Source organism: Hyaena hyaena, unplaced genomic scaffold, assembly GCF_003009895.1.
Source record: "Hyaena hyaena isolate Hyena2069 unplaced genomic scaffold, ASM300989v1 scaffold_273, whole genome shotgun sequence".
Classification (NCBI taxonomy): domain Eukaryota; kingdom Metazoa; phylum Chordata; class Mammalia; order Carnivora; family Hyaenidae; genus Hyaena; species Hyaena hyaena.
Window position 1 is genome coordinate 1099719 of NW_024080904.1, and position 26211 is coordinate 1125929.

At 41.1% G+C, this 26211-nt stretch overlaps 1 protein-coding gene across 2 annotated transcripts in view; it reads left to right on the forward strand.

Moving 5' to 3' along the window:
• ASTN2 (astrotactin 2) overlaps positions 1-26211 on the forward strand; it is an 898753-nt gene that overhangs the window by 706436 nt on the left and 166106 nt on the right. For both annotated transcript variants that reach the window (XM_039245856.1, XM_039245858.1), the window contains exon 17: positions 1711-1976. In XM_039245856.1, coding sequence (XP_039101787.1) covers positions 1711-1976 — 266 coding nt within the window. The remainder of the gene's footprint in view (positions 1-1710; positions 1977-26211) is intronic.

Sequence of the window (26211 nt, forward strand, 5' to 3'; positions counted from 1 at the left end):
CTTAGAAGAAGCTGCCTTCTAGACCAAGCCTTGTCCTTTATTACAGGGCCACCCTGTTTTGCCACTCAGATTATGCATCGCACAATTTTGAGAATACCATTCACATAGTCTGTGATGTAAATGGAACTCCCTGGGTTATACTAATTACTTTACTTTTTCAAGCTTTTTGACATAGCCATAGATTACTCTTTTCTTATGAAGTCTCATGTAGAAGGCCAGTCTAGAGAAGAGATACACGTGGCACAGCTCTATTGGAAGCCGAGAGGTAGATTTAAAGTTCCAACTGCCCAGTTTCCTTCTTGTCCTTTGCAAGCATCTGTTGAGATGCTTCTTGGGATCCATAGAATTCCTCAGAAGGACTTTGGAACCTCCTGACTAGATCATGAATGTCATTCTAGCCATTCAGAATTCTGTAATTTTCCTCTTTGATGAAGTCTCCAAAACATCCGTATCACCATGCTGGACACTGAAGCAGACAGGGTGAGGAAGGCCAGAGTAGGAGACGTGGTCCCATCTCTAAGACCTGGTAATATGGTTGGCGAGGTCAGCAGAGAATGAGATGAGAAAATGAACTTAACAAGAAAAGAGATTATCAACAGAAATGCTTGTTCAGAGAAGAAGGACTAGAGCAAGGAGAAAAGATTTCCTGAAGAGGGTGATATTGGAATGGAGCATTGATGGGTGGTAAACATTTGGAGAGGCAGCAAGTAAGGTGAGAAAAGGAACAGAGGTAAGAAATGCTAACTGTACAGATCAAGAGAGACAGCACAGAACAGAGCATATGCAATTAGATGTCAGCGTGCATGTGAAGAAGATAGGAAAAGAAATTTAAACAAGGGAACAGATGAGCACAGAAAGAAAGGGGAAACCATTTCATTTCCAGGTAGGTCCACCTCCTCTGTCTCATTTGCCGTTTATCACCGTTTCAGTTAACATTATAACCAATATGGCGCCTGGGTGGCTTAGTCGGTTAAGCGTCCGACTTTTGCTTAGGTCATGATCTCGCGGTTCGTGGGTTCGGGCCCGGCGTCGGGCTCTGTGCTGACTGCCAGCTCAGAGTCTGGAGCCTGTTTCAGTCTGTGACTCCCTCTCTCTCTGACCCTCCCCTGCTCACACTGTCTCTCTCTCTCCTAGAAATAAATAAAACATTTTAAAAAAATTAAAAAAAAAAAAAAAAAAAAACATTATAACCAATTTTACAGAATTAATCTCCAAAGGCTTTTGGGTATTAAGATATCTTGCTATTTTCAAGCAGAATTGGGGTTTAAATGGAAAATGATTTGACTCCAGTTTATGTTTCTCCCATTACGTGAAACTTCATGGAAAATGTAGGACTGGAACAAGTTCTCAAAAGAAATGTAGAATTTATGTAAACTGACAGTAGACAGGAATTTCCTGTTGGGAAAGATATCTTTGGATATTTACATCTCACAGGATCCTTGGAGAATTCTCTTATCTAACCAACTAACTTTAAATACAGAAAAACCAAAGCCCAGAGAAAGTAAGGAGCTATTCAATATGAATTGTAAAACAAGTTGCCATTCTGACACCTTGAGTCCTCAAGCCAATGTGCTTTCCAAGGCATCATGAGTAAACCACTCTAAGATCTTTTTTCCTTTCCAGTGGATACTGCCTCCTTAGCACATTGGACTCTGTGGGTACAAGAGTCTGACCTTTCAAACAATACTGAATTTCTCTTTCCCTCTCCAGAGACCACAGAGCTGGGCAGCAAGAAGGAATTCAAGTCCATGCCCTTCATCACCTACCTCTCAGGTCTGCTGACGGCACAAATGCTGTCGGACGACCAGCTCATCTCAGGTGTGGAGATCCGATGTGAAGAGAAAGGCCGCTGTCCCTCTACCTGCCACCTGTGCCGCCGGCCGGGCAAGGAGCAGCTGAGCCCCACACCAGTACTGCTGGAAATCAACCGTGTGGTACCACTGTACACCCTCATCCAAGACAATGGTACCAAGGAGGTGAGTTCCCCTGACACAGTCACTGCGTCACATTTAAGTATCAATCTTCCCACCTCCTGCATTTGTAGGCCCTTTGTCCACTTGGGATTGTCTTGTTATCATCATCATGCTGATGACTGGCATTTATTGATTACCTACCATGTCTTAAGTACATGTACAGCTGCTATGACCAACAAATCCTCAAATCTCAATGGCCTATGACAATAGAAGTTATCTCTTGTTTGTGCAGAGTCCCAGGTAAACGTTTCTGATGATGTGTGGCTTTACTCTGAGAAATGGTTCCGATACCCACCTTGTTCTATTTTGTGTTCCATCAACCTGATGTTTCCACGGTCACTGTGGAAGAAAAAAGAACATGGAGGATCATATGTGAGAAATTTAAATGGGCCAAGCTTGAAAGTAACAAATATAATTTCAGTTCCATTCTATTGGCTAGAACTTGGCCATTGGATACACCTGTCTGCAAACAAAAACAGAGAAATATATTCTATCTGTTTGCCTAGGAGAAGAAGATACATGGGTTCGTTAAAAACCTGACAGTCTCTGTCTCAGTACTATGCTTGGATTTTCTCATTTACTCTTCCCTCCAGATCTATGAAATAGATATAAATATTGGTGTGATTCATGTGAAATTGCCAACAGTGGATCATTTTTTAATTTATAAAAATGGTAACTCCATATGGTTTATCCTAATGTCATGCCCGCTTTACAAGTAAGGAAACCTCAAAAATGTTTAGTTATTTGCTCAAAGTTGATCTACTTCAGAGCCTATGTACTTAATTGCGAAGTTATATCTCCTCTTTTTCCTTTTTCCACATCTCTCATTTTTCATTACAGCATGCCTGGGCTTGAAGAGACCATATAAATGATTCACTTCACTGGTTTGCAAAATTGTATTCACGAACATTTTCTCTAAATGCAGTCTTTCAGGAACCCCAATTCATAAAAACCAAGAATAGCGATGCCAGTCCTTCACTTAGGAAGAAGAAAGTGGTTAAATCATCTCTAGTTGGTCCCCATGTTTCCCTCTGCAGAAACTCCCAGATAGATAGTCCTGTACCTCCAGAGAAGATACTCCAGTAGATGTCTGACCAGCACCAATAGGATGCTATGGATTATTCACTCCCATCGTAGCATTCTACTGGGCTAAGTGCTAGGGGGTGGTAAGCAGTCAGGTAGGGCTTCATAGAGGACAGAGAGGGGATAAGAGTAAGGAGGTAGGGAGAGTGGCCAGTAGACCAGAAGCAGAAAAGAACATGGTCCATATGAAGACTGGAAGACATCCCCCATGACTAAGATCAAGAGATAGAGGGAAAGCAGAGATGAGGCCAGAGAGGTCAGAAGGAGCCTGATCATATAGGTTATAGCAAACTAGCTCATAGAATTTGGACCTGTCTGGAAAGCAGTGAGATACTTAGAATATGCAGGAAGGATTAGATAGGTTAGATTTGTGCAGCAGAAGGGGCTCTCTGGAAATGACCCAGAAGACCCCTCAGTGGGAGAGCAGTTAAATAAGTGTGTAATGGAATGTGCATATAGTGCAATGTTCTACAGCAGATAACAAAAATGGACTATAGTGATATGTGATATGAGATGAGGAAACATAATATTCAATGAAGAACAGAAGTCCCAAAGGTGAGAGAGAGTGTGTGTGAAGGGCAGAGAAAGAGGGGAGACACAGAATCCAAAGCAGGCTCCAAGGTCTGAGCCATCAGCACAGAGCCCAATGTGGGGCTCAAACCCACGAACTGTGAGATCATGACCTGAGCTGAACTTGGATGCTCAACTGAATGAGCCACCCTGGCACCCCCCCACACTTTAAGTTAAAACAGATACACACATGCCAAAGACACTACATTTTTGGAATGAATACAGGTGCTATAAACTATTTTAAAATGGAACCAAGGAAATGGTGAAGGTAGAACTCAGGATGATGGTAGTCTTGAGTCAGGGAGGTAGGGCAATGACATGAGGGAGCCCTCATTACATGGAGATATCAAGTTCCTAGCTCATGTTTTGGGTGGTGGATTTGTGGGCATTTATTAAAGTATTAAAACTAGCTAATTAACGAATACTAACTGGATGAATACATAAAGCCTAACCATGCATGGTGCAATAATGAGCTTGAATCATGAACTAAGCATCGTGGGTAATCTAATTCTGTGCATGAAAGGTCCCCACAGTAACTATAACAAAAAAGCCAAATATGTATGTATCTACACCCCTCCGGATTCAGGGTGAGAGATGAGTGTGAAAACGCAAGGGTGCAAAGAGGGAGACCTCTCAGGAGGCTGTAGAAGCTTCCACTGAATACTGAAGATGGCCTGACCAGAGTTGTGTCAGTGTGGATGAGTGAAGCCTCGTGGTTAGCTGCTCTCCAGGACTTGGTGGGTGAGGCTGTGAAAATCCCCATTTACTGCTCTGTAAACTTGGCCCAGAGACTGCCTTTCTGGGCGAGACTCTCCTCATCTGTAATGTGGCACCATTTTAGTGAAGTCACAGGACTTTTGGGATGTGTTCTTGGCACATGTGGTAGCAAGAGCCTTGGTGGCTCCTTTCCTCCTTGCTTAGGAGTCAGATTCCCCCATGTCTGGATTCTATGCCAGTTTCCCTTGACATCAGCGAAATAATTCAGTTCAATAATTCAGAAAACATCCAGCAAGATGTTTTCGAGGCCAGTTGGTGGGGTGTTATCAGAGAAGCCCAAGGGTATGAAAGCAGTCACTAGATGTCACTGTTCTCCTTACAAGAGATCTAGGACTCTTGAAACACTAGTCATGCATTCATTCATTCACTAGTTTTGAGTACTTACTATATGCCAAGTACTACATCATGCCCTGAGAAGTGAAGAGCGTAATGCGTAAACTTGGTCTTTATCCTCACGAACGAGACAGGCATTAATGAAATAATCACACAAGTAAAGACAAACTGCAAAGTACTGCAAAGAAAAGTCGAGGCCAGCGGGTTGCAAAAGTGTGGCAGGAGGTCTTGTGGAGTTAGGGAAGGCTTCCCTGAGGAGGTGACATTGAAATGGGCTTGGATGTATACAGTGAATGTGAAGGACTGGGTTTGGGGGAAGATGAAGAGATTGAGCACACGCAACCTTGAAGACCCAACTCCTGCAAAGGCCTGAAGGATGAACCGGTGTGGTCCATGTGCCTGGGGAACTGAGAACCCATGTGGCAGGGGTGGAGACTGAGGGCTGCAGGACAGAGGAGAAAGTGGGAGAGCTGGGCCAGGCAGGCCTGGGGAGGCTGTGGTTGGGAGGAGTCTGGCCCCCAATTTTGGAGAGACTGGGAAGAGTTTGGGCAGGGGTGTCATGTTCTCAGCAGCATGCTCTCCTCCTCTTAGTCATCCGTGCTCAGAAACATCAGAGCTGGTTGACAAGCTGCCTTCCTCGAGTCTCCAAGCTTCTTCTCCCCAAATCCCAATAGTGGGCTTTTTTAAAGTTGCATAACAGTCTAGGGGCTGTGGTACGTTAGGCTTTTCCAGGAGAGCCAGGCTAAGGAAGCAGTGGGTGGGAAAGGCTGACTGTAGGTCTGGAAATGATCTGGGAGAGGGGAACATGGCCACTGAATGAGGCTGGTGTGATGAGAAGGCAGCCACTCTTCTTGTGTCTGTCATCTGTTTTTCTACCTTCCCAGATCCCATCCCTCCTTCTCCCTTGGCTTCTCCGCCTCTTTGCTTTTCTCTGCTGCTGGAAGTAGAGGACACATGGATAAAACACAAAAGAACCTCAGCCTGGGCTTTGTCTCTGAGGCACAGCAAGGCTGAGGCAAATCCTTTTTTTTTTCCTTTCTGGGTTTTGCTTTCTCTACCTGAAAAGGCAGAGAGACCAAGTGAGTTTCTTTCTGAGGTTCCTGCAAGAAACTTTGTCTGAGTGGAATCAGGTAGCGCAGGCTTGGTGCTCTGCTCAGGCTGGGTTGGAATACTGTCTCAATCTCCTGTTTTCTGTGTGATGCCAAATGACTTCTCCAAACCTCAGCTTCCACGTCTGTAGAATGTGGTCTTTATGGGGATCAAATGAGATAATGAATGCATAGTGTCTGGCACATAGCACATAATGGACAAGTGTTCTCTTGATAATGATAAAAGTGATGTTCATCTAAACTTGACCCTTCCTTTTTTCAAGTTTCCTTTGGCACTTCCTCTTCTAAGTAGTACTCTATAACTTTGAAGATGCCCAAAGTGCTAGGCACATGACATTTTAGAGTAAGATCTGTATTTTGCATGGGAGACGTCACTGGTTATCCCAGAAGGGCAGATCATGGATGGAGGGAATATAGAAACATTCTCTCACTTTATAAACATTGCTAGAGTTCATATCCCATTGGTAAGGAGTATCATATGTGGAGTTTCACCAAGAGTAAAAGGATTTCCTTCTCCTACAGACCTCCTGATGGGGAATGGAACCAGTTTTCTATGTAAGAACCTCTGACTCCTTGAGTTATTTGGGGTGCTCAGTCAACTTCTGAGTCCCATTGTATGGCACTGTATGGCAGTGTATGGACAGAGAGAGGGTGTGGCTTGCCTGAGGTCTGTGAGGCAGTTCTAGCCTCTCATTCTGGACCAGGGTTAGGATGTGCTCTGAATAGCCTCAGGGACCCCTGGACACTAGCTCCTTTGGGGTTTGGGATCTCCTTGTGTCCATCTCCATAAATACATAGGAAAGGATGACGCCTTGTGCCTCAGTTGGAAAGGAGCCCTTCATTACATGTCATCCTGTGATTTAGAACAAAGAAATCAGGAAAAAATCTTTATGATGGACAGTTTGATTAATATATAAATCTCCTCCCTCCACCTGTTAAATGACTCCACACAGTACCACTAGTGCTTAATGTATAAGACTTTGTGTGGCTGTTAATTTAGCCTTTGGGTAAGGAAGAAGAGACTCCACGCGGGGGAAACAGAAGAGTGTCTTGGTGCAGAGCCAGACAGAGCTAGATTCGAAACCCATCTCTTCCATTGACTACTGCGCTGACCTTACTTTTATGCATTTGTAAACTAGGCATTGTATCTATCTCTATCCATGTTGGGATTGGGAGTGTTCCTTGGGACAATGAGAGAATTGGGACATCTGGAATCTGAACTAGGCTCTGCCCTTGATTCTTATATGGCATTGGACATGAATGCTTCTACTGTTTTGGTCTTTGTTTCTTTATCTGTACTGTGAGAATTCTGAGCTAACTTCATCACCCCACCTCATCCCCCAGTTCCCAGTGCTGTGATAGGGTCAGAAATACCTTTTACCCTGAAACTAAGGGAAATATTTTGAGATTAGAAGAGTCATCCTGTGATCTGAAATTTATTTCCCATCCAGAAATATTAACAGTGTTACTCCTTAAATTAATATTGGAAAGAGAAAGGTGTACATATCTTGCACTTTATTGCAGTGACACAGCATTTATGAATACAGAGGGATGTTAAAACCATATCCTCTTCATTTTACAGCTCCACTTTTTTATTTTACAAATATTAAAAGTAAGACACAGACATCAGGAATGGCTTGCTTTAGTTACATACCAGTTTTGAATTCGAAGCAGTTAGGTGTGGCTTCTGGCCTCAGTGATGCCCTTCATCTCTCTGAGACTCAGTTTCCTCATCTGTAAAATGAATAGTGGTAAATTTTGCCAGATGGCTCTCATGTCAAAAAATTAATACACCCTCTGCTAGCAATTTGAAGACTGTGAAATACTCTATAGACGAATGATTCTTTCCTAGTGCTTGGGTCTCCTGACTTCCAATCATGTGAGTTTTGTTTTGTTTTGTTTTGTTTTTTCTTTTTCTTTTCATGCTGCTCTAGGAAGAGCCATGTATAATTTTGGTCTTGTTGTGGTTGTCTGACCTTCTAGCAGATCCTCTCTCTGCCAGAAAGATTTGTTTGCTCTATTTACACTTCTTGGCTCTCACTGAGAAGAGAATTCCAAATGACTGTTCTTTGAAAAGAAATTAACAGCCAAGATCACCCCCCCACACATACACACACCATTATTACCACCACCAACACACCATTATTACCACCACCACCACCACCATCACCACCACCATTATCATAACTACCGTCGCCATCATTGTAACACCATCACCATCATCTTCTTCCCTTCCTTGGGTGCTTAGTGTATGCCAGAGACTGTGAGGGAACAGGATACAGAGAGGGGAGTAAGTTACAGATTGTGCCTTCAAGGAGTTCACAGTCTAGTGGATGAAGCAGAAGAGTCACATAAGTAACTATAATTACTTGCATATGTTACATTCATGCATGACTTATTTTCAAATAATACAATTGACATTCCAACAGTGTTAGAAAAGTGGGAGAAAGAAACTCAAAGAGAGTCTGGAAATGTTCTTTCAGTAGGCAAGGTGGATATGGGCAAATCATGGAAGAGCTTGAGGCAAGTCTGTTGGATGATGAAGATAATCCTGTCTATGAGATGCATATCATATACCAAAAACTGTGCTGAGGGCTTTGCATGCTTTTATCTCATTTAATCATCCAGCATTCATGAGGGAAGTAATATTATTATCCCTATTTAATAGAGGAGGACACAGAGGCTCAGAGAAGCTTGAAGTCAGTGCTGTAAAGTTCCAAAGCTAGTTCAGTTCAGAGTTGGAAAATTGTGACCCATGGGGGCAATCCAACATGCCACCTGTTTTTATAAATAATATGTATGAAACATGGCCACACATTTGTTTACATATCATGTATGGCTTCGTAATAACCATAGAATACAGGAGGGCACTCAAAGTAAAAAACATTCATTTCTGTTTCTTTACAAAAAAAGCTTGACAAACTTTGGTCTAGGCTAATGGATATTGGAAAGGACGGGGGGAAAAGTTATTTCAAATACTATGAGCCAAACATATAGACTAGAAGAATAAAACTCAAGAATTATTATTTTTCTTTCATAGTTTATTGTCAAGTTGGTTTCCATATAACACCCAGTGAAACTCAACAATTATTGAGTGCCAACTCTATGCCTGACATTTTTAAGTGTTTTGTGTGTATTAATATATATTCCCTCACTCTACCCCCCAACACATTTGAGTATGCACTTTACATACTTACCGAGGCTTTACAGAGGTAAGTAACTCATCCAAGATCACATAGCTAGGGACTTGTGGGGTCAGAATGCAAGCCTGGGATGTTTGTATCTAAAACTTATGTGTTTCATCAGTCACTTGGCGACAGGTGTGAGAGATTTGGGAGAGATCAAACTGGAAAAGTGATGTGCACAAGGCTGAACTGTGGGCAGCTTTGAACACTGCATTGAGGGAGTTGGGAACCATGTAAGGTATGAGGAGTCCTCCTTCCAGATTTTGGTCAAGGAAAAGACATGATTAAATGTGACATTTTAGGAACACCTGGCTGGCTCATTTGGTGGACCATGCAACTCTTGATCTCGGGGTTGTAGGTTCAAGTCCCACTTTGAGTGTAGAGATTACTTAAAAATAAAATCTTAGAAGGCGCCTGGGTGGCTCAGTTGGTTAAGCATCCAACTCTTGATTTCGGCTCAGGTCATCTCACAGTTCATGGATTCGAGTCCCGTGTTGGGCTCTGTACTGATACCACAGAGCCTGCTTAGAATTCCCTGTCTCTTTCTCTCTCTCTCTGCCCCCTCTCTGCTTTCACAACACATACTCTCTCTCTCTCTCAAAAACAAAATAAACATTAAAAAAATTAAAATCCTAAAATAAAAATAAATGTGACTTTTAGGTGAATAACTATGGCAACTGTTAAAGGGTGAATTTCAGGGACCAGGGCAATATAACAACCAAGGGTTATTAATTTGGGGTCCGCAGATCTATGATTTCAAAGTGTCTTTGGATCTCCATCTTCTGAAAATTTAAAACAAATTATACATTATCAAATTATTTTTCCTGGGGAAAAAATAGGTTTCCACTGCAGAAGTTCCTAGATGAGGTGGCTGGGAGTGTGGGGACTCAATTCAAATAATTTTAGCAAGTATTTACTGAAGGTCTCCCATGGGTCAGGCACGATGCTGGGCATTTGAGATACATTAGAGAGAAAAACAGGCATATATTTCGACCATCTGGAGACTTAATTTCTACTGGAAATGTGTGGGAGACAAAAAGTAAACAATTACAATAGTAAATGATTGTCTATTAGAAAGTGAAGAGAAAAAAAAAAATAAAGCAGTAAAGCGAAGTCAGGAATAGCTGGTGCAATATGGAGACCCAGGTTTCAGAGGGTCTCACTCAGAATCTGTTGGGATAGAGATGGAGGAAGGATTTTTTTTTTTTTTTTAATGCAGGTTCCTGGCTTCCTCCTACTGATTATTTTTTGTCAGGTGGGGTGAGACTGATTATTTTTTGCCAGGTGGGGTGAGACTGGAAATCTTCATTTTTTGCGAACTTCCTAAGTGATTCTGATGCACAGTGAACTTGAGAACTACTATCCAAAACCATGTTTCATAGGTCTCTTTCATTCTGAAGTTCCTTCAGGGAATTCCTTGTTTAGGGATTAAGAAAGTCAAGTACTTATAATCTGGCGTAAATCTCTGCTATTGTGGGCCACTTCCTCTCCATCTCAGTGCATTCTGAGGAGGTGCCTTGGCTAGGGACCAGACTGTCAGGCAATCCTTGGCAAGAGGGAAGATCAAAGAAAAGAGGGAGAAATAATCCACATATTACTCAACACGCTCATGGTCAATTACAAAAAAGGAACTTAATGCTTGGCTTGCCTACTTGCAAAACTGGAAAACGTAGCTATTTCATGGGACCAGAAGACGACCAGCTTCAGTAAGATCTGCAAGACATACAGATTTAGCAAATGCAAACATTAACATTCTTGCATGTCACGGCACAGGGCGTCCTCCCCCTACCCTTGCCCCATGGAACATTGAATTCAGTTAGCAAATGTGATTTAAAAAAAAAAAAGAATAGCATAATGTCTTTCCCTTGTACTTTTAATAACAACCATTTCCTGAGCACTTCAATTGTGCCAGGAGTTCAGCTCAAGCTCTTTATGTACTTAGCTCACTGAGCCCTTTCATCAAGCCCAAGTGGTGGGTATTATTATTATCTTTTTTTTTTCTCCATTGTGAAAACTGAGGCATGGAGAAGTTAGACCACTCGTCCCCAGTCCCTAGAAATAGGAACAGGTAGAGGAACCACGGTTTGACCTGAGCCCCCGAGCTTTTTCTCACTTTGCTATACTCTCTGTTAGCTACTTCCTTTCAACTTTTTAAATTATCATAAATGGAAGTGTAATGTGCACTACAACATTATCACTGCATTATATTACCTTCTCCAGCTACTGTGTCTTCATTTCTTTACTTCATGGCCAAAGTTTTTGAAAAAATTGACTGCTTCTCCTGTCTATACTGATTCACTTTGCAATTCATTCCAGGGTTGACTCCCTTCATGCAATGGAAATAGAGTGGCTTCTTATTTATAAGTCTTGCAGACACTACATTTGCCATAAAAGACTGCCATTTTTAAAATAGTGTTTTCTATCTCACTTTTTAACAATTCTGAAACCAGTGGGGTATACTTGATATTTTTCTTCCTTCCTGCACTCACCCCCTTAAAACTACAACCCATTATCAAATCCTGTAGATTTTTCTTCTTAAGAATTTCTCAAAAAAATTCACTCTTACTGAGTCTGGTTCACGTTTTGCCTGGACTATTGCAATTGTCTCCTCATTGGCTAAAAACAATCCTTGCCTCCTCTAGTTACTTTTCTTCCTTGTAGCTAGTAGTATTTTCAAATGTAAAGCTTAGGGTCATCACTTTCCTGATTCAAACTCTTAACTACCTTCCAGTTGCTTAGGATCAAGACCAGGGTACTTACCAGGGTACAAGACCATGGCGTACCTGGGGCTGTTTGGACTGGCTGGCCCTTCTAACTTCTTAAAACTCATTGCCCTTCCGTCTTTACTATCTGGGTTTTAATCACTGGTGATCTTCCAGTTTCTGGAAAGGCTATACTTCATTTTGCTGAAGAGCCTTTGGTCAAGCGGTTCCATCTTACCAGTATGCATTTCATCCCTCCCCCTCCTTCTTTTTCTGAGTTAACTGCTACACACTCCACCAGATTGTTGCCAAAGCTTCTGGCTTTGATAATCTCCTCATTTATTTGTTTATGTGCTTTCTTGAGTCTTTTTATCTTCCTTCCATAGCCGTTATCAAAGTTTCTAATTATACTTTTCATGTTTGAAATTGATTAATGTCTATGTCTCCTCCTCCTCCACATTTTATTATTTTGTTTAATGATGACAGCAGTGCCTGTGAGGAAGGAAGAACAGGTAAACTCAGGAATGAAGGCATTGTACTAGCATCTAGTCCAACCCTAGTCTACTTCTTGATTCCTTTCTGCCACACCTTGCAAATGTAGTGGAGTCTGTGTTGAACATTCCCAATAACAGCTTGCTCAGTGACCCCAAGCATCCTGTTTCCCTTACTCCTAGAATATATTTCCTAATTGACTCAAATGATTGTCATATACATTAGGGGGTAAATTCCATGAGACAAGAGTGGACAAACTTTTCCTCAGCATTGTACCAACTGCTTCTGGCATAATGCCTGACTCATAGTAGAAATTCAGTAAATTCTCATTGAGAATAGGTGAATTAAATGAGTGAAAAGTGAATGAGTTACCAACTTATATTGGCATGACTCCATGGTACTTTCACATACACTGGCCCCCTTGATCCTCTCAACAGACCTATGAAGGTAGTGATGTTTACCTTCCTTTTACAGATGAGGAAACTGACGCTCAGAAAGGGTAGGTGCCACCCCCCAAAGTCCTAAAGAGCTAAAACATATCAGAACGAGGACTGGAATCTCTTTCTTTTTTTTTAATGTTTTTATTTATTTCTGAGAGAGAAGGAGAGGCATCATGAGTAGGGGAGGGTCAGAGAGAGAGGGAGATACAGAATCCAAAGCAGGCTCCAGGCTCTGAGCTAGCTGTTAGCACAGAGCCCGACGCGGGTCTCAAACCCACAAACCGTGAGATCATGACCTGAGCCAAAGTCGGATGCTTAACCAACTGAACCTCCCAGGCGCCCCAAGGAATCTCTTTTCGAGCTGACCTACAACAATTCCTTCATCACACAACCATGCAAAGACTACCCCAGCCAGGGCAGTGCCTGGCTTCCAGGAATAGAGCAAGCTGTAGGCTCCATCCCTTCTGGAGCTTAGCCCTGTTCACAGGGGCTCTTCTTGGGTCATTAGACAACTTCAGTCAGTGTGATGCACAGGGCCCAGAAAGAATTCACAAACAGTTCAACTCTCTCCATTTCTCTCTAAGAACCAAAAAGTCATTCCAGATGTGTCTCACAATTCACCAAGCAGATGCAGCTGAAAGCAGTATGAGTTTGTACCATTATACACTCCGTCTGTGCAGTGCCTTCTTTGGTCAATAGAATCATGTCATTCCTAGTATTTCTGAATGGAAGGGTTCCAGGCTATAAACTCAAGTCCTGGGAGGGGGAGAAACCTTTGAAGAATGGGGCTTCTCCTGAACCACATGTTTCTTTTCTTTTTCAACTTCATTTCCACACTTCCCCATTTGGGAGGACACTATTAAATCTCTAGGTCTTCTGCTACCCAACCCCAAACAATTTAGTTTAGAGAACTGTAACATCTGTCAGAGCAGAGAAATTAATGTAATGAACCTCCATTCATTTCACCTTTCAGTTGTAACAGTGGTCAATTCACACTAAGCCTGCATCACCCTACTCTCTCACCTCACACATTATGCAATTATGTATAAATTTTAAAGCCCATATTTCTAAAAGGACTAAAAAAATAGCTTTCATACCATTACCATGCTCTTCAATTTAACAGTCCCTCAATACCATCAAATGTCTAGTCATTGTTCGTGTTTACAAGATTGTCTTATATTTTTGGTACAATTTTGTTTGAGCGAAGTAGGATCTAAGTAAGATCTAAACATGGTGATAGGCTATTAAGTAAGTCTCTCTTAATTTGTAGGTTTCTTCCTTTCTCTCTCTCTTTGATTCCTTGTGATAGTTTATCAAGAAAACCTCGTCATTTGTCCAGTAGAGGTCTCCACAGCCAGGAGTTTGCTCATTGCATCCCCACCATATCATTTAACATGTACCTCTCCCCCTGCATTTCCTGGAACTTGGTGGTTAGGTCTAGAAGGTTGACCAGGTTCATTTTTTTTTTTTTTTTTTTTTTTTTTTTACATTCTACCACAACCAGTATTGATACACCTATAGACCAAGGTGATCTAATAGAATAACTTGAACTTTGTAATCTAGTATGTAAGAGTTTGTTTTTGATGCTGGTCACATCTGTCATCAAGTCCTGGCTTTTCCTTTTCTGCTGTGTGACTCTTGGCAAGGAATTCTGAGCCTTAGTTCCCTCAGATGTGATATGTGGTTAATAATAATAATAATAATACCTAATTTCTGAGGTTATTATATTAAATGAGATGGACATTTAACATGCTTTGTCTTGTGCCTGGGATGTAGTAAGCTTAGTCATGTGCTCAGTATAGACAAGTTCTTACTTGTGTTACCTCCCTTCCTGTTCTTCCTCTTGCTTTTCCTTCTCCTTCTCCACATTTCATTCTTTTATTTTATGATCAAAACAATGCCTATGAGAAATAAAGAACAGGAAGACTTTGAAGTGGAAGGGATTATCCAGGCATCTAGGCCTATCCTAGTCTATTGCTTGAATCTTTTCTGCCATACACCCTGGGAGAGTCTGTGTTTGAGTATTCCAAGTGAAGCTTGCCCAGTGACCCCTAAACAGCTTGTTCTCTAACTACGACAATGTCCTTTTTATTGAGTCAAAATATTTTCCTATGCATTACCTATCCTTGTTTCTAGTTCCATTCACTAATACTATACTGAAATAGGCTTACCTATTGACTTATTATACAGAGCATATACTTTGGAGTCAAAGAGATAAAGGTTCAAATATCAGCTTCGCTACAAGATTCCTTTGTGTATTTGGGCACATTACTTACGGTTTTAAGATTCTATTTTCTCATCAGTAAAATGGGATTAATAATGTCTACTTTATAGAATTGTTTCTAACTAAAATAACTAAAATAATAGATTATTAACAAAAATACTCTAGGTACAGCGATTAGGAGCAATGTTTGACACATAGAAGTAGCTCAATAAGAACGTGTCTTCTCTCCTGGTTCTAAGTGACAGTCTTTCAGGTATTTGAAGATATTTTAGGTCTTGTTCTTGTTAATATCCCCAGCTCCTTTTACAACTTTTCATCAAATGAGTCTGCTCTTAACTCAGACTCCCTTTTATCCAAGCCCTCTTAATTATTAGCCTCTGAAGGAACTTCATCTGCTCTTTCTTAATAATGTTTGGTTTATGTAGAAAGAAGTTAGAACACACAGAGACTGTTTCACCTGCCTACAGAATTAAAGGTAGAATCAAAGTCTCTTGCTTCCAGAATCTTGGTTTTGTCCTGATTTATCTATCTTTAGTGTCATGTATATACTAAGCATTCAAAACATAACTTTTGAGTGGTTAAAGTAAACCAAAGCTCAGAAGGAGAAATCTCTGATAGGAAATCACTGATAAGTGATACAGCCAGTGGCTATAGAACAAGGATTTAAAGACATTTATCTGGTTCTCTAGCCTGTAGTCTCAAAATGTAAGCTATAGAGACTGCCTCATCATTGGTTCCTTCCTCTACACTTTGACACAGGCAAGCCTAGTGTATCATCGAATAACCTTTCTTGGATTCTTCAGTTTCTCTTGTCAATATCTTTTTTTCACTTTTCCTTGATGGTGAAACTTCTGCTTCATTCTCAACTCTTCATCACTTCTAAACTTCTTGGAAACCATTCCACCACCTGATTGAAGTTCTTGTCTCAAAACTCAACACAGACATCCTCCTCATCCTCCTCATTTCCCTCTATTGGGGTGTAATTGATATATAACATTATATTGTTTCAGGTGCACAATATAATGATTCAGTATTTTTGCACATTGCAAAATGATCACTGCATAAGTTTAGTTAATAGTTAGCATCCATCATCACATAGTTACATTTTTTTTCTTGTAATGGGAACTTTTAAGATCTATTCTCTTAGCATCTTTCTGGTGTACAATTCAGTATTATTAACTATAGTCACAAACTTGTATATGACATCCCCATAACTTATCTATTTTTTTAATTTGCAAGTTTACAAATTATAAACTTTTTAACCTCTCTAACCCATTTTCCCCACCCCTATCCTCCACCTCTGAGCAACCACTAATCTATTCTCTGTATCTATGAGCCTTTTTTTTTTAGATTCCGTATGTAAGTGAGATCAGACGGTATTTGTCTTTTTCTGTTTGACTTATTTCACTTAGCATAATGTGTTCAAGGTCCATCATGTTCATTTGGCAATATTTTATTTTTTATGGCTAAATGATACTTGTGTGTATGTGTATCACACACATACACACACACACACACACATACACACACTATATTTTCTTCATCCATCCATCAATGAACACTTAGGTTGTTTTAGTATCTTGCTATTACAAATAATGTTGCAATGAACATTGGGGTACATGTCTCTTTTTGAGTTAGTGTTTTCATTTTCTTTGGATAAATACCCAGAGAAATTGCTGGCCCATATGGTAGTTCTTTTTTTAAATTTTTTGAGACACCTCTATACTGTTTTGCATAGTCACTGCACCAATTTACATTCCCATTAACAATGCACAAGGGTCAACTTTTCTCCACATCCTCACCAACACTTGTTGGTGTTATCTTTTTTGATATCTTATATCAAAGTATCTTTTTGATAGTAGCCATTCTAACAGGTATGAAGTGATTCAACAAAGACCTTCTGTTAACTCAATCCAAAATTCTGTTCTCAATCCTTTTTAGAAGCATCAATCCATTCTTAAAAGAGTTTGGGCTTGACTCCTTCAACTTTAGCTTGCCCAGCCTGAATCCTTATCAGAAGTTATTACTCCCTTTCAAAAAATAGAGGGAATACCAGCAAGTGGTAGTAAAGTGGCTGCTTTGGGATTGAGAAGTACACATTAGTGAGACTTCTCCATCTCTTCATATTGCTTTTCCTATTTTTTCTCAAATTTTCAGATATGTATTCTGAAGAAAACTGGAGAAAGTATAAATATAGATATATACCTATAGGTAGATATATTAGCATATAGTATGTGTGTATGTGTGTGTATATATATATATTTATACGCATTTTAAATTAAGAAGGGTATTTTTTTTATATTCAAGGTAAACAGACTTATCAATGAGATTTTGAGGTTTTAGGCATTTTAGTGATCTGTCATTGAGAAGACCCAAGTTTTGGAATCACCCAGATACAACAGATGCTAGCAAGGACGTGGAGAAAGAGAATCTCTTTTGCACTGCTGGTTGGGATGCAAATTGGTGCAGCCACTCTGGAAAACACTATGATTCATCAAAAAATTAAAAATAGAACTACCCTGTAACCCAGCAATTGCATTACTAGGTATTTATCCAAGGGATACAGGTGTGCTGTTTCAAAAGGACATATAAACCCCAATGTTTAAAGCAGCAATATCAACAATGGCCAAAGTACGTAAAGAGCCCAAATGTCCATCGATGGATGAATGGATAAAGAAGATGTGGTATGTGTGTATACACACACACACACACACACACACACACATGCACGCGCACACACACACACAATGGAGTATTACTCAGCAATCAGAAAGAATGAAATATTGCCATTTGCAACTACGTGGTTGGAACTAGAGGGTATCACACTAAGTGAAATTAGTCAGTGAAAGACAAATATCATATGACTACATTCATATGAGGGCTTTAAGATACAAAACAGATGAACATAAGAGAAGGGAAGCAAAAATAATACAAAAACAAGGAGGGGGACAAAAACATAAGAGACTTTTAAATATGGAGGACAAGTAGAGGGTTACTGGATGGGTTGGGGTGAGAGAAATGGATTAAATGAGTAAGGGGCATTGACGAATCTACTCTTGAAATAATTGTTGCACTATATGCTAACTCAGTTGGATGTAAATTTTAAAAATTAATAAAAAATAAAGAAATAAGTAAGCCTCTAAACAAACAGAAAAAAAAACAACCCAAAAAACAAAACAAAACAAAAACCCAGATTTAGGTTTAAATTTCAGAGTTTATGCTTACCTGTCAGATAGCATTATGCAAGTAACTTATCCTACTTGAGCTCCATTGTCTTATCTTAAGAAGACTTGCTTCCTAGGATTGTTCTGGATATTATATAAGATGATAGATGTAAAGAAAAGAAGGTCCAACTATCAGATACACCCAGGCTTACATTCTTATTTCACCACACACTATGGAGATACAACTTCTGTTATTCAGAATCTCAATGAAGATAACATGGGGATCATGTAACTCATTGAATTATTGTTGGCTTTGGTAAGATTTTTTATATAAAGCCCTTAGTAATGCCTAGTATGATTAAAACTTTGATCAATATTAGTTTCAGCTTCTTTCCTCTTCCTTCATCTTCAACTTTGCTCTCCTTTTTTCCTTCCTTGTCTTTTTTGCTTCTGTTCTTGCTGCTGATTAAACATTCAGCATAGAGTAGGTGCACAGTAAATAGTAATTGCCTTAGCCTCAGGCATCCATTGATTAAAAAAACCTGATGGGTAGTCAGTTCACAGAAACCAGGAAAGTCATACCTCCCCAAAGGCAAAGGTAATCTAAATGTCTTTTTGGCAACTGTTTCTAGTGATTTATTTTTCCCCACTGAAAAATATTAAAAAGAATAAAAATTATTCTGAGCATAGATGTTCCTAGAATAATTTTTGTCTGTAAATAATTGTAAACAACTTTATTATGTTCATAATAAATAATAATAATTCAGAATAGGTATGTTTCTTCCATGTGGAGAACATCCAAGTCCAGGGCTTTGCTAATATTCACTTCATTGTCAAATATATGTATATGCATAGACACATGTATGGGTCTGACATTATGTTAGGTACTTTACAAATGATCCTTAAACATTCTTTACTGTTGTAGGCATTAACATATCCCCATTTCACACATGTGGAAATGAAACATAGAGAGTTGAAGTCACTTCTGTCAATTTGCTTAGTGATAACACTAAACTTTGAACCCAGGGTTTGGTTCCAAAGACCATACTCTTAACCTCCATGTCCTACTGTCCCTCCAAAAAGATCCCTTTTATGATTTAAGGGATCTAGACTTCAGAGTCCCAACATCCCATGATGGAAATGTGACTAGAATGAATGTGGTAGAAATTTCCATTTTCATAACCTCCCCAGCTTAATTTCTAAGGCTTCCTTTCAAAGGCAAAGATAAGCTTAGTTTGAGTCTAGACTAAGCATGTCCCCTCCTGTCCTATGACCTTTCTTTCCCTGCCCCCACCCACGGGCCCAACCATGGAAGCCTCACCAGCTGGAGAGACTGCCTCTCTCAGATGCCTCCTAAGGGAAAATGGGCGTACTGGAAAAATGAGGTCACCAGTGGCCACAGAAAGGAAATTCTGTAGTCCTTTACTCAGAAACTCACCAGTAACTTAAGCTAGCATTTAGCGACATAAACTCCACAATCCTGGACAAATCTTCCACTTGAAACCTTCCCACCCGCCTCTCATCTCCAGATGTTCTCACCACAGAGGAGAGGAGTTACTATCTGTCAAAGGACAGCAGGCCTTAGAAGACAGGTCTTGTCTATTGGGTGGGGCTGGGAGCCTTGGCTAAAAGCTTCCCTTAGGAAAAGTGAGAGTTGCATCCAGGTTTTCCCTTCTAGGACTCAGCGGGCCAGAAACAACGCCTTGTAGGAGACAGGCTGAGGGGAGGATCTGTTCTCTGGAGAACTTGGATTTGTACAAGACTAAGAAGCCCTTGGCAGCTCAAGGTCACAGGGCAAGATGCCTTGGGAAGATGAATCATGATTAGATGGATGAGGCTACTGATATGGCTGCGTCTTCTCCCTAGAGTTATAACTGATGTTTCCTGTTGCTCATAATTGGTCTGCTATTCATCACTTTCACAACTGCTATCAGCTCAGTGACAAGCAGGACAAATGGTCTGGAGATAGTTTGGAACCATGTAAGCACAATCTATTGCCCTGGTGTTGGAGAAGGTCTACTAGGATCACATAGATTAGACATCCAGAGAGCTCCTGGTCTTCTGTTCCTCAGAGTTTACCATTCATCCGTGCATCACTGAATCATGCGACAAACATGTATGGAGTACCTGCTGTGGGCCAGGCCTTGTACAAGGAGCTTCCGATAAAATAAGGCAAGAGAGAGTTCAGTGGAAAGGACAGGCATGTCAATAAATAATTCAATGAGATATTATAGCTCACTAGCAGATACGATATCCAAGGTACAGTGGGAGCTAGAAAACCAGAAAGGAGTTTCCGGAGAAGATTGCAGTTGTAGGGAGTCTTAAAGAAGGAGGATGATGTGGCCAAAGGTAGAGTGGAGGAAAAGCATTCTAGGCTGAGAAGAGTTTGTTGCTTGTGTGGTCCGTGACAGGTGTCGCTGGTGTGTAGGAATGAGGGACACTCAGAGGTGGAGCTTGAGGCTAGAAAGGTTGTTTGCCATCTCTGTGAGAAGGGCCCTGTGTGCCAGGCCAAGAACAGAATATTATACTTGTCTTGGTCAAAGCTCTTCCATTGGTAAGAAGCAGAAATCCACTGAAACATCTAAGAAAAAAAAAATGGAGAAATTATTATAATGATATAGTGATTTCTTATGGACAGAGAACACAGCAGAGCTTCCAGCATCTAGGAAGTAACTCCAGAGCCTTCCATCTCTGCTTCTCTCCCTCTGTCTCTCTCCCTCTGTCTCTCTGTCTCTGTCTCTGTCTCTGTCTCTCTCTCTCTCTCTCTCTGTCTCTGTCTCTTCCTCTAACTCTTCTCCTTATATTTTCTGGTCTCTGTGAATGTAGTTCAGCATACCAAGACCCTAGAGCCACATCTAGCTTTGTATCTCATGCCAACTCAAGCACTCACAGACCAATGACCATTTGAATCTACATTCCCACCAAAAATATCTAATCAGTCCAATTTAGGCCAAATAATGAATTTTGGTCCCACTACCTTTGGCTAAAGCAACAGGATTATTTAGTTCAAACATGACTGCCAAACTGCTCTTTTATTTGATACCTAAAAGGTAACTATTAAAATAACATCCTGTAGGCAGGTACTCTCAAACTGGAGTACCTTAATCCAGGGGGATACACTATGATATGAAAAGATCTATTCAAAGCCACAGGATAAAGACATAAGAGATTCTTGAGCAAATAGTATATAAGATTTGCCTGGGAGTATATTATGTCAGATTCTGCAGCACCTCTCTCAGGATTCTGGTTCAGTGCCGCTGAGTTTGGCCTGGGAATCTGAAGTTCTAATAAGTGCTTCAGGTCACTAATGAGGGAAGAGGCCCAAAGATCACCCTATGAGAAACATTTTGAGGGGGAACAAAATCCTCCCTTGTTTTAAAATTAAAACCAACTCAAGTCTATTGTAGAGTAGAATTTGCAACTTGCATAAATATTTAAGAAAGAGACTTCAAAGTAATTTTGCCCTGGTCCCTTCTGATATTTGGGATTCTTTGTGTGAAAAGCTGAAAAAAAAACCTTCCATATTTTACTGGAGGATCTGGAAGGTTTTTAAAAATCAGGAACTTTGGCTCTTAGATCTCCTGGGCTGGTCTTAGAAGTAAAGTTAGCATGTGATAGGAGCATGGAAAAGGTTAAGAAACAAAGAATTATCCTTGGCAGAGAAGAAATCTAAGGTAAAGCCAACTGAAGGCGAACGGACAAGAGATACAAGATTAGGGTTCTTAGCATTCATTTATTTATGATAAACCAATTTATTAATCATTTACTAGGGATATCAGGTGCTAGGGATTAAATAATAAAGCAACAGGAGAGCTCCAACCTCAATTTGTACACAGTCTATTAGGAGAAACAGATAAGCAATGAAACAGACAATACAATATAACACAGTAAAATAAGTTTTATGATAGGGGAAAGTGGGAGAAGATATATTACAAAAGAAGAGGTCTATTCTCTTCCCGCTAAAGCGTGTTGGAGTTGGAGGATGTTCCCTGCAAGAGGTCATTCCCAAACAGAATTGCTAGATTAGTCAGTGGGGGAAATTATGGGATGGGGGAAGAGTTCCTGGAGAGGAAATAGCATGTGAATGACTAGAGGTGAGAAAGCATGGCTGGAGAACAGAGTCTGAAAAGAGTGGTGGCAAGGGGTTGATGCTGGAAGGAGCAGAGATTTAGAGGGCCTGACATCAGCACAAAGGCATCCGAATGACTCTGAGCCACCTAGTGGGATGTGGCAGAATCTGGCCTGGCAGGCCAGTTATGGAGGGCCCAGGGCATCAGAGTGGTCCACGGCTGTCTGCAAGTATCTGAGCTGGATGCCTGGGGAAGATTCAGCAGGAGGCAGAGCAGCATCAGTATGAGCACCATCAGTTACAGGTCCCTCTAGTGCTCATGGTGTTGCCAGAAGGTTAGGGCCTCTGAAATAAGAATATTCAACACCCTTATTCTATAGATGAGATAACTGAGTCCCAGAGAGGGAGACTGCTGTGGCCAGAGTTGCACAATTACTGACAGAGTTGGGATGAGCTCTCTTTTCCTGAGAAGCTCTTGGTGGAAAGCTTGGTGTCCAGCCTAGAATCTAGAATAACACAATATGGAGAAGACTCTGTCAAGTACCAGATACCGAGATGCCATGTCAGGAGTGGTGGTAGGAGTTTAATGGACAAAGCTGTTTAGGAAATGCTGCGTTTTATGCATTACTTTCTTAGGGTTTCCCACTGACCATTAGCATATAAATGGCTCTGAAAAGTTCCATGTAGAGGGGTTTTACTGTTTTAAATCATCTTTTCCAAGTGCTTTTGACCACAGAGACAACCTGTACAACCACTCCCAATTTTTTTTTTAGCTTAAAATCAGCATCCCATTGAACTCATGTTCCTGGAAACACACTTTGGGGTGTTATTCTGGCCAGTAAGAAGTTAGAACTGAACAGAACAAGGCTAACCTGTCACCCTGGCTCATCCTGAGAATATGCCATGCCTCAAACCCCACCTGTCTTCAGTGTTTAGGAAAAATGACCGGGGCAGAGAAGAGGCATTTAGTCTTGGGAATCAGCTTGGTGTTTGAATCCTAACTCCAAATTATCCTAGATTTGTGACATTGTTCAAGTCATTTGATCATGCTGAGCCAAACTTTAAGTTTCAACTTTTTCAAAGATTTCATGGAGACAGTACAACCCTATAATATATGGGTTTATTTCTCGATTAAATTAGCTCAAAGTGGTGATGCATTTAGGAATGTGAGGAGCTTGAGTTTGAATTTTGCTCTGGCAAACATTGTCTATGTAATGTAGGAAAGGAACCCAACCTCCTTGGGGCTTTGGTCTCATCCTCTGTGTAACGAGAATGATAGCAATACCCAAATCAAGGCATTCCTGTGCAAATAAAATGCTTCTCTTCCTGGAAAACACTGAGCACTGTGTCTGGCACATAGGTGTGCTCAAAACTGCTCACTGTTATTTTTAATGCATTGAAACCTAGCACTCCGTCCTCCACATGAGATGGATGGGAACTGAAATATGGGGTGAATTGACAAGAAAAATAGCTCCTTGCCTGAGGACCATATAACCTTATCATCTTGTCTCTGTACATCCTGAGAAACAGACAGCTGACAGTGCCCCATGCTGGAGCATCTCAGTGGGTTGTATATTTATTTCTCTAATATTTTTTCATTAGCAGAAGTAAGCGTGGCAAGAAAGGGGGTTTGGCTGGCTTTAAATGTCTTCCCCCTGTCACCCAGATTAACAAGCTGTTCTGTTGGGCTCTCATCATTCAGGGGAGAATGGCTTGAAAAGTGAAGTTTATCCTGACAGGGGAAATTAGGTGTCATTTCTGTGATTTATAGAGCCGTAGACTGAGCGGCACAATTTCTCACATAGGAAATGGGTCCTTGCCAGTTAGTATTCCTCTACCGTGTGGCCTTGTGAACGGCGGGTTCTGACTCAGAAGCTGAAAATGAGGAGTGGGACAAGGGAATTCAGGGGCAAGGCTTCGGGTTTGGAGTCAGAGACTCTCTGCTGGATTCTGTTCTATCTGGGGAATGCTGGGCTGCTGTCTTCTCTTCTCTGGCACTGTGGTTGCCCATCTAGAAGGCTTACTACAGATAGTAAGAGCTGCAGCATGCACAAGGTGTTGAGAGGCGTATGAGAGCTAACGGATAAATACCTGAGCACCAGGACAGAGTAAGGATATGATTAACAGGTGTCTGTCTCTTCCCTTCATGCTGCCCCTCCCTTTCTTGAGAAGCCACCCACGGCATGTTTCATTGCCTGTGCGACCTCTTCCGCAGAAAGCATGTTAGCTGGCAGGAGGTTTGAAGTACAGACTTTCTTCTCTTTTGATCAGTGTTAGGTTCCCAGCAAAACTGGGCATAAAGTGCAGAGTCCTATATACCCCCTGTCCCCTCACCAACACAGAGTCTCCCCCATACCACCTCATAATCCCTCCGCACCTTGGTGCATTTGTTACAACTGACAAACCTGTACTGATACATCACTATTACCCAAAGTCCATGGTTTACATGAGAGGTTTGCTCTTGGTGCACATTCTGAGTTCTGACAGATGTATAATGACACATGTCCGCCATGATGGTATCGTACAGAATAGTTGGACTGCCCTAAAATCCTGTGTGCTCCGTCTGGCCGTTGGTCTCCTTCCCCCAGCCCCTGCCAATCACTGATCCTCTTCCTGTCTCCATAGTTTTGTCTGCTGGAGGGAACTTTTAAAGGATCCCAGGCAGTATTTCTAAGATGGGAAGTTTTAAAGAGGATAGGAAAATTGTGGGCAGTTATGAGGAAAAGTAAAGTCCAGGACACAAATCAGGACACATGATCAGAACCAGCAGTACTGTGGAGTGTGTGTATAAGCTGAGGAAATTATAGGTCACAGCAAGGCTCAGAGAGGGTAAATGACTTACTGAGGTCACATAGCAAGTTAGTCTGAAAAGGTTAGAGTCCCTGGGATTCTCCTGTTACTTGACTTTTTCCTTTTTTTTTTTTTAATGTTTATTTATTTTTGAGACAGAGACAGAGTATGAGCGGGGGAGGGTCAGAGAGAGAGGGAGACACAATCAGAAACAGGATCCAGGCTCTGAGCTGTCAGCACAGAGCCCGACGCGGGGCCTCGAACCCACGGACCGCAAGATCATGACCTGAGCCAAAGTCGGCCGCTTAACCGACTGAGCCACTCAGGCGCCCCATCACTTGACCTTTTTCATGCTCAATCTCTTCCTCCTATGGAATTTTATTCACTCCTGTGGCTGCTATTACACTGAACCCTATGACGCTGGGGACATTTGACTTATAGAAATGGAAATTGCAGATGGCATTTTCATTGGTCTATTCCTATGGAAACTGTGAAGATCTCAATATATACTAAAGGTGGAGGAAATCAGGGGTATGAGTCATATTTAAAACATGGATTGTCTCCATCAGAGTGTGCTTTGGAGGCTTTGTATTTCAGAGCGCAGGATCCAGAACTAGATTTCCTGGGTTCAAATCCTGACTGTGTCACTGACCAGCCCTAAGACCCTGGGCATAAACACAAAATGGAATGTAATAAATTTACCTACCTCACAGATTGTTGGGAAAATTAAAGGAGCTGGTATAGCTAAGGTACTTAGAGTTTTTGTGAGGAGTAATACATGGAAAGTTTAACAGTGCTTGGCTACTGACATCCGCTAGTTGGTGAGAATATTGCTCATGATGGTCATGGCTGACAGAATGGGTTTCAGACTAAAATGACCTGAGTTCAAGTTCTTGTTCTACCGCTTTTTAACTGGTGACTTTGAATAGGCTCTTATACCCTGTGAACCTCAGTTTCTTCATCTGTAAAATGGGGATGGGAGCAACAGAATCTGCCTCCTAAGGCAACAAGATTAAATGAGATCATGTGTATTAAAGTGCTTAGTACACCCTCAGCGAGTGTTGTTACTATGTTTGTTTCCTGTCTAGCAGCACAGCAGATAAGTGGCTTGAAGCCAGATCCAAAGGTAGGTGGCCTCATGTAAATGTTACTGAGATGAGAAACTTGGTTTGTTTTCTGCCAGATTCTTGTGGTGTAAACATAGACAGGTCTCTTCCTCTCTTTGGGGATTTTTGTCTGCAAAATTGTGAAGGTCAGTATCACCTTTCAGGACTCTTCTAGATCTGGCCTACCAGAGATC